The 9877-nt window shown below is 42.4% G+C and overlaps 1 protein-coding gene across 2 annotated transcripts in view; it reads left to right on the forward strand.

Annotated features, from left to right (window-relative positions):
• Nucleotides 1-2129, forward strand: part of RXRG (retinoid X receptor gamma) — a 121617-nt gene extending 119488 nt beyond the window's left edge. For both annotated transcript variants that reach the window (XM_019530838.1, XM_019530837.1), the window contains one exon: nucleotides 1654-2129. In XM_019530838.1, coding sequence (XP_019386383.1) covers nucleotides 1654-1801 — 148 coding nt within the window. In that variant the 3' untranslated portion in view covers nucleotides 1802-2129. The remainder of the gene's footprint in view (nucleotides 1-1653) is intronic.
• Nucleotides 2130-9877: the final 7748 nt, after the last annotated feature.

A 9877-nucleotide genomic window follows, 5' to 3' on the forward strand; every position in this document is an offset into this window, starting at 1 on the left:
CTCTTGTGCCTCTGTGAAAGATTTATGATAAGGGGTTTAAGTGGCACTTGTAATTAAAATATGAGTGGTGGCTTCATGTTTCCATTAGCGTAAAAAAATAGCAGCATACCAACAGAGATGGACAGCATTCAGCAAAATGAGTGCAGTTCTCTATTTATGAGATTTGACTCACCACTCCCTGCATCTGGTTTCATCATTCAGACCTGGGCAAAGGAGGCATAAAATGTTATCATGTGTGGATCTGATGCAAAGTCCATTGCTGTGAAGGCAAACTTTGATTGACTTCACTGAGCTTGGATCAAGCCTCAGATCAGGTAGGTGTAAATGGCTACACAAGACTAGGGAGACCACAATCCCAGGCCCAGCAGAGCACACTGAACATCATGTCTATTCTAACTCTGGGTTGCAGAGTCCTCTCTTTCCAGTAATTTCTTGCTCTCATGCAAGCAGCAACTGAAGCCTGTTGCAATGAAGTCTAGTACTGCTGAAGGTTTTTCCTGTGCTGTCCAACACTGCGCTCTGCTGGCTGATTGAGAGAAATGGCAGAATACGAGAGTATCCACGTGCTGTTTTAAGACTCCTTTAAGAAACAAGGTGCTGGCACCTGGCAGTGCTGTTGCTATTTTTGGCCACAAAGTCAATGCTGCAAACAAGAAATGGGCGTTTGGGAGGGTATGGGGGAGATCAGAGGTCAGTTAGTAGCAAATGTGGCCACATATGGTCCATAAAACAGAGGAAAATGGATAGTAAAAATATTGCTAATGGGCGACGAAACTTCTCTAGGGGCCATCAATTTTTAAGCAGATTTCAAGAAAGATTTCAATGGCATGTTATAGCTTCTAGGTTATTAGTTCAAGTCCTGGTCAAGGAGGGAAGTCAAATGGTTGTTCCTAGAGCCTGAAAAGGACAGATAAACTATTTCTCCAAAACATGCACTTTGTTCCTGTGTTTGTGTGTGTTAAATCTGGAAAGAAAGTGGATCCACCTTCCAGGCATCATGAGGGAACCTGATCAGCCCCTTGAATTTTCCTGGAAGGTTCCAGATAGAGAGGGCTCTTATATAAGACAGACAAGTGTTTGGGGACCATGAGTTTCTGACCACTTCAAATATAAGCAAATGTCTCTGGCATGAGATAATGTTATGGAAAAGGAATATGCAGCTTGAAGCATCAGCACTGCGACAGTGGGGTGTTTGGCTGGGGGACGGTCTCCCAGGGAAACCTTGTGTCCCCCTTTTGAATTAAAACTAAGCGGAGCAAAACACTGACTGGAGCATGTAAAGGGGCTGGAGGACAGACTTGCAGCATCAGGGAATGGCAGTGTGCATGTGTGGGAAGAGACAGGGCGGTTCATCAGAGACTGCCTGGTGTGAGCACTTGCTTGCAACAAGAGCACCATCTGGGCTATATTCCTGGTTCCAACACTAACTTGCTGGTGACCTTGGCCGAGTTGCTTCATCTCTCTGGTTCCTCATTTCCATTTAAACTGTAAGATATTCAAGGTAAGCTGTGTTTTTTCACTATGATTATGCCTGGGGCACTGGGTGCTTAGCACACTGGGGCCCTGAGCCCCAGGTTAGGCACTGCTGAAAATCAAATAATGATGACTTCTGACTCTCTCTGACTTCTGTGGTTCTATGGCACATTTTTCCAGGTTTGCCAAACTCCTCCTCAGACTGCCAGCACTGAGATCTATTGGGCTGAAATGTCTCGAGCATCTCTTCTTCTTCAAGTTGATCGGGGACACGCCTATTGACACCTTTCTCATGGAGATGCTGGAGACCCCACTCCAGATCACCTGATCCTTGTTGCTGGGAAAGAGATGGTACAGACCAACTTAGGATATAATGGACCCTTTCTGCTCCTGCACAGCCTTCTTTCCCTTTCCCCATACTATGACAGCTCATAATACAGAGAGAGAGGCTTTCTGATTCTTCAGATCTTTTTAGGTGGGAATTTTTGTACATAGGTCAAGTGATACATCTAACCTTTCTCTTGCCAGCTGTAGGATCTCTTCAGAACACTAACAAGCCATTTCCCCCTGTACATATATCATCAGTTTAAATTATTTTTTCACTTTCAAAAATAAAAAGGAACAAAATAAAATAATATATAAGATATCAGCACTAACCTGAGACTGGGGCTTATTATTGTGTTGTATGATGGTCTGTTCTGCAGAGTTCTGAACAAAGATGAGAGAGACAGTCTACTTAGAGTCAAAGACAATCATTTCAGATTACATGCCACTCAGTTTATTTGAAAATTGTTATCAGCATGTTCCTGGGGACAGAACAATGGGGTCGCACTCAGGACACCTGAGCTCTTTTCCTGCCTCTGCCACTAACTTGTTTAACATTGGGCACGTAATTTCCCCTCTCTGTGCCTCTGCTTCTCTTCCCAGCTCCCCTGCCCCTCTAAATTGTGAGCTATTTGAGGAAGGTAATATCCTTTACTAGTGTTCAGTGCTAATCAGAGCAAGGTGCAGATTGGGACTTGAAGGTCCTACTGTAACACATAACGTATCTTCTGTGGTCCTTGACACTAGTAGGTCTTCCTTGGGGTGGTCTTAGCAGTTAAGTATCCATACCACAAACATTCCCCGCTCTGCTTTCTCTAGCAGAACTTCCAACTATTCTACTACAGTATCATTTAGAGACACCAACTGAGATCAGGGCTTTAAATGGCTGGAGAGTGAGAGGCTCAAGAGGCCTTGAACAGACAGAGCATGGCAGACTAATCTTATCTGTACAAATGGGAGACTGAGGTATACAGACATAAATGACTTGTATTTGTGGCAGAGCTAGGCAAACATTTTACACTCAAAACCATTCTTTAACTGCAAGAGCATCTTTCCTCTTTTCTACTGGGGCTGATGGAGACTAGATCTTCCTGCCATCTTGCTGCTGGGAAGGTGAGAAACTCTCGTGGAACAGAGTGTAGGACACTTGCACAGTTTCTGCATGTTCCTAATTTCTGATGCTTTAGTCTCTAGCTGGATGGTACTGAAATGTCTTCCAAAAATGAAATGAATGTCTAGCCAGGTGTGGGGATGCTTGGGAGTTGGTCCTTGCTCTGCTCCCTTGACATCAGTTTCCAAGTGTGATAAGCTGATTTCATTTTGCTTGGCAGGCCCCCACCAATCAACCCAGAAAACACATAGGCTAGGATGAAATTGCACAATAGACCTGAAGGGATGCCACCATATTACCCTACTCTTGATGCTCATACTGCAAGAATCCTGCAGGTCTCCCACTGCTTTCCAGGAAAGCCTGTAAAGCCCATGGGACGCTTGGCATTCAGCAAAACGACATGTGTAAGTGATAATAGTGCCTTCAACGAGCTTCTCTCCACTTGGGACCTGTGCAGCACTCACTCCTTTCAAACTTCAGCTGAAACACCTGAGGCAATGAACAAAGCCCATGGGGTTGGAACATAATTGAAGCATTGGTGATGCTCTTGTCTCTCCTGCTCTGTTCCTTTGAAGCAGGGAGGGGCTTTTTGAGGTGTTTTGCAATGAAGATCCTAGGTTTGTCATAAGGTGCTAGCTCACTATGATGGTATGTGGGAGGTGCTAGAGTAGATTTTCTTATCTATTTTCCCTGTGAGTGGACTCTGCTACCTGAGAGGTTCCTTCTAGTCCTCAATTCCAAACAGAGCTTTACGCCTGCATAGTTCATACCACCTCCCATCGATCTACAGCAACATCAGCAAGTGACAACAAAATGGCATTAGTAATGTCTCAGTAAATGCTATTGCCTGGCAGGGATTCAACCTGATCTCATTCATCATTGGGCAACTCCCTGTTCATTTATTTGTGGGTTTCCAGCACTCAGGAACAGGTTCAATCATATTGCTTTCCATTAATAAATGCCACTAACTCCAGTTTGTCACTGTTTACCTGCTTTGGTCCACTGAAATGGACTCATCCATTCTCAGCTGGAAACTGGTCAAAATGAATGCTTCTTCAGTTATAGGCACACAGTGAAACCAGTTGGCTGTACTGTAGATGGGAGGCTGAAGGGGTACTGATGGGATATGATCCAGACCGTGCCAGGGCAAGAAATGTAAACCTGACAACCCAGTTCCACAATAACCACACCCCACAACAACCATCACCATTCCTGGATCTTACACCTGCGCCTCCAGCAACGTAATTTCTCTCATCCAATGCACCAAATGCCCTGATGGAAAATATGTTGGATAAGCCAACTGCGTACCAGAATGATCTCACACAATAATCTGTCAATGACTAAAATATCCAGTTGCCTGTGGGTACCCACTTCTCACAAGACAATCATGCCCCCTCTGTTCTCTCAATTCTAATCCTCAAAGGGAACTTTTACAAAACACGTTTCATAGACAAACCTACCAACATCACTGAATAAATCAACTGGATACAAAAGATCATGGGCTTGATGCATTACAACCTGCCTAACATCTGACACTTCAGGTAACCTGCCTCAAGCTGGCCACTTGCATTCCTTCACACATTTTCCTCCCTCCTCACCCCCATCTCCATCCATTGTCTTCCAGACTTCCACTCATTTGCATTTTCACAGACTTCTTGTTATACTTTAGCTTCTTCTCTACCTTGGAGAACACATAGCAGCAGCAGAGTCTCCCAGGGCATGTCCACACATGCATTTTAACGTACAGTAACCTATTTTACTGCATATTAAAATGTCACAAAAAATGCAATTATATTAACGCACAGTAAAATAAGCAACTGCGCATTAAGCATCACTTAAAAACCATATGCATTCATAACTGCATTATAAGGCAGCCTATTGTGCATTCCTTTAGTACCTCACATTGGAGGTACTAAATTTAATGCTCATTAGAAAAAGCACCTTAATGCACATGTCGACATGCCCTAATGCCTGAAGTAGGGTGTTTGTGCCCGGAAGCTTATAAAACTTTTTTCCCAACTATTTAGTTGGTCTAATGCAGCAGTTCCCAACCCCAGGTCGTGACCCAAATGAGCATCATGGGGGCAATGCCAGCAGTGCCACACACAAAAGATGAGTTGCACTGCATGTTGGGAGCTCACCCGTCCCCACCCCTGGGCTGCCACTGCTGCCGCCACCACACTCCGCTCCCAGCAGTGGGTCACAGAAAAAAAAGGTTGGGAACGACTGGTCTAATAAAAGATATCACATCTACCCAAAGGACCTTGCCTACCTATGTCCTTTGACCAACACGGCTACAACCAACAACCCTGCCACTAATAACATTTTACTCATCAGTACAGTATGACCAGGAGGTCTGAATGTACTCAGATATACCAGGGACATGTTCCAGGCCCAATTGGGATCAGGTTTAGGTACAGATAGAAATGAGAGATTTTTTTTATTTTTTTTTATTTTTTTTTTACAAACTGGTTAACTATTAGTATCGGCTGAGGGGGAAAGTATCAAAGCCTTTTATTTTGTTATTTTTTAAATAAAATGTTTCATTTTGGTAGTACCAAAACATCATTTAGCCATTCTCAAAATAAAACTTTTCCGATTTAGTCCTCAATTTTTTTAAGGGTTGAAATAATCTAAAAACTAAACAGAACGTTCATTTTGGGCCAAACAAAATGCTTAGCGGAGGAGACACTCCTTGAAGTAACTCTCACTTCTCACTTCTTGTTTTGTCCTCCACTGATGCACTATTTCCTTGCTAAACAATTGCACTTTGTAGCAGTCTGTTTCTACAAATACATCTGACCCCTTCCGTAACTCCTTCTCTTCATCAAGGCAGAAAGGAAGGCAGAAGTTTCTGCAGAATTTTCTCTCTCTCCAGTGAGCGCCCAGATGCACGTTCACAAGGGAAGACGCTCGAGCCCCAAGCGGACACCCAAAAGAAAACCGGCTGACTACTCTTCCTTCAAGCCAAAGGATGACTCTTCTAATGCAGCTGAAATGTGCCTTGTACCTTAATGATACAGTAACAAAAAGAACTGATTATTCAGAGTGAACCATTTATGATTTAACATTGATACCAGTTTCATGTCAAATGCTGCTGATTTTTCCTGGCATCAAGCAAACAAAGGTGTTTTTTAAGCAGTTCCATTGTTTTCCACTAAGCGGCTCCCTAGCACACAGCTTTCTCAATCTAACCTCCAAGCAGGGAATTGAAGACAGCTTCTAAATACCTGTCACCCTTCAGTAATCTGGCTGCTTTGACACAGGTGGCTGCGGGTGCTCATTCTTGCTGTCACAGTGTCTTCTAATCCGATTTATGGTACTTAGAAATGTTACAGAGTCATGCATGGATTTCTGATCCTTTTCTAATTGCCTTAGTAAATAATATTTGCTAGGAGAAGATCTTAGGACTGTGAGAAATGCTCAATGAGGCACTGAGTCATAGCCTCAGTTGGGGTAAAGTGACATATCTCTGGTTAAATCAATTTGTACCTGCTGATGTTCTGGCCCATTTTACCTAGCTGTGAATGGAGTCAAATAATAGCTCAAGGAAACTTTCCCTCTTCTCCAGTGCTCCTACAAAAGGATGAGACATAGCCCTGTATTGATTTCCCAGTGTACAAGGATGAAGGGAATCAAGCATGGACAGAGGTGCTGTATGGTCCAAAAGGCCATTTAACACCCAGAGTGCCAGTGACAAGAGCCTTATCCTGCAGTTCATTGCACTGTACCAACCTGCATAGCTAGGAGGTTATAGAGTAGGTGTTATTTTTGGTTTCTGAGTTTCAAGTAGCCACACTTTTCGGATTTTCTCTGCACCCATGAGAGCTAACTAGTATATTGCTGTGGTACTTTTAAAAATCCCCTCATAATCACATGACTCCAGGATCTGGGAATGTATGAAAGACAAGTGACTTGCACTAGGATATTCCACTACACTTCTCAAAGAAGTGGTAGTGCTGGAAGATCACTTTGAAATAAATAGGACTAATCAGCATTGAATGAGTTTATAAATGTGATCCACCTTTACATTGTAGAAACTCTACAAAACAGTAAATATAACTTATTGCTAACTAAAAAACTAATAATCATATGTTTCTACAGTAAATGCATATGTAATTCTGCTTCTTCCAGATTTTTCAAGAGTTGTGAAAAAATTTCAGAGTAAGGGAAAAAAGAAGTTAAAAGGTAAATATAAAAAGTCCTAGAGCTCATTTGTTCTACAGCACTTGATGTATATTTGATGCTATTTGGTAAAGTTAAACACTGCACTGAGATGCATTGTCTTATGGGAAATACATCCTCCAAGAATACCGCCTTACGCACTTCCATCATCAGAACCAGAAAAAAAAAGACATGCATCCTTGTTCACAGACAAACAGAGCAATTATAGTATTTTTGTTACAAAGTTCTGTGTACCATATTATAAATTAAATAATGTCATACCTAACAGATACCTAAGAGATCTAAATAGTCGTTATTTAATAATAAGCAATTGCATAGCTCTTGGTGTATGGATCATGAGTATTCAGCTTTGAGGAATGCTTAGATTATATCAGTGGAGCTCTTTCATCCTCAAACCTGAGGAAATGTAATTCTTGCAGTATGGTAGAAGTCATTGTTATAAATAGGCATAAGGAAAAAAATGTTAGTGCAATATGAAAGGGTCAAAAGAAGTCAAGAGATGCTAAAGGTTATTTTCCACACAATATCTTAACTATTTTACCTTAAGGGTAAGCTGCAGTCTAAAAATTTAGGACCACAAAACACTTTTCAGGTAAGATATTCATAGATTAACAGATGATAAAGACAGAAAAGACCACTGTGATCTATTCTGACTTGTATTACACAGACCCTAGGACCTCCCTGAATTAATTCCTGCTTGAACTATACTACCATATATGCTTGCATATATGGTTGTGCCCCGGGGGTTTCTCTCGCCGCCCTCCTGGAACCGAAGATGGGCATTTGAGGTCCAAAAAACGTGTCCCCGAAAATCTCCGCGGATGTTTCCTAGGAATTTTGAGTGGGTGGCACCTCGCCCCCCCACCGGGGCGAACCACCCAAAGTGCCCGCCCTCCTGGATCGAAGGGTCGGACGCCGCGTTCAAATAAGATGTGCACCTTGTTTTGGGGAAGGCAAAATAAAGAAGAATAAATTTTTCTAGAAGTATTGCTGCACAGAGCAGTGATAGAACTTAATCTCTAGGTCATTCACTCTTCCTTTCTTACTCATGCAAAAGCTACAATTTAAACCCTTTCACAGCCAAATTATCACCACCACCCCCACACCCTCCCCCACAAAAATCTGAAATAGTAACTGTTGCTGAAGTCTGGACTCCATGGGTGAATCTAGGATTTTGAAAAGAGGTAAAAGCAGTCTGCAGGGCTGTGAAATAGGGAGAGAGAAACCAAGAAAAGCTGACAGACAACAAAACTGCCAAAGACTGCCAAAAACTGACTAGTTTGATTATCAGAACATCAAATCCATTAAAAATAAGACAGGGTTGTTAACACCTGTGCAGTGAAGAAACATTAGCAGTAATTAGGTAGATTATTTCATAGATTTCATAGACATTAGGGCTGGAAGGGACCTCGGGAGATCATCGAGTCCAGCCCCCCTGCCCAAAGGGCAGGAAGTCAGCTGGGGTCATAGGATCCCAGCAAGATAAGCATCCAATTTACTCTTGAAGGTGTGCAATGTAGGTGCTTGAACCACCTCCGCTGGCAGACTGTTCCAGACCTTGGGGGCTCGGACAGTAAAGAAATTCTTCCTTATGTCCAGCCTGAAACGGTCTTGCAGGAGTTTGTGACCGTTCGACCTCGTCACCCCTTGGGGCGCTCTGGTGAATAAACGTTATAGTGAACCATAAAGTCAACTGACTCCCTCAGTGCTGCCTGAATAGAAATGCCACTGCTGCTGCCAGGCAGTTGACATTAAATTTTGCATGGAGTAGGAATCAAACCACACCACTGTGTTCAACACTAGATCTGCCCTTGCTGTACTCTGCCCCTCCCTTTATGCAGGTGTTGAAGGGAAGAGAAGAAAAAGAAAACAACAACCATTTTACAATTTCTCAAAGCTTCTATTTTGGGCAGAAAAATCAAAATCACCTTCCCTGATTAAGACACACATGCACCCCAATTTTGAATGCTAATTTTAGGGGGAAGGTACCTATGGCATACATGATAATACAATATACTTTATAGGAAGCACACCGAATCTTGATGTTAGAATTGCCAGTAGTGAAGAACGTACAACAGCCCTCAGTAAAGTGTTCTATTAGTAAGCTCACTGCTGGAAATGTGTACCTTATTTCTTATATGAAGTCATGGATTTTGTCTGATAGATTAAAGAGCCTACCACCAAAGATCTCCTCCTTGTGTGGGTACTTACAGGCTCATCAATTCACTCTTTAAGCTTATTTTTCATCAGTTTAATAAATTGACCCCCTAGAGTCTCTCACTATAGAGCAAAGCACTCTGCATTTTTCCTGCAATCTTCAGTACACCTATCTATGGCAGTCTTGGGATCTGTTTTGATTTTTTTGTTTTTACATTTGTTCCCTGGGCCTTATGATCCATCACTTATGATCCATCATGCCTTTACTTATGTTGACCAATATTTTCAAAAGCATTCACTGATTCTGAGTGCTTCACTCTTTGGTATTCAATTGTCAGCAACTCTGCAAAATAGGCATTAAAGGAGCCCAGGTTAATTAATCCAGTAGCATGACTATGGCTGGGTGACTAGGTTGTGAGTTCCAGGTGCTGACTTAGAGGGCTCAATAATGTAGCTGTTGCTGCCCAGGGAACACAGCTTTCTTGTTTCGTCTCTGTATAAATCAGTGTTCTGAATGCTTGGATATTTTGAATATTTCATCTATCTATGTATCTGTCAAGACACACTACATCTCTCTTGTTGCATCTGTCTCTCCCTTCAGTGTGTGTGTGTGTGTGCGTGTGTGTG

The sequence above is a fragment of the Crocodylus porosus genome, unplaced genomic scaffold (genome assembly GCF_001723895.1).
Source record: "Crocodylus porosus isolate Cpor-Errol unplaced genomic scaffold, CroPor_comp1, whole genome shotgun sequence".
In the NCBI taxonomy this organism is placed as follows: domain Eukaryota; kingdom Metazoa; phylum Chordata; order Crocodylia; family Crocodylidae; genus Crocodylus; species Crocodylus porosus.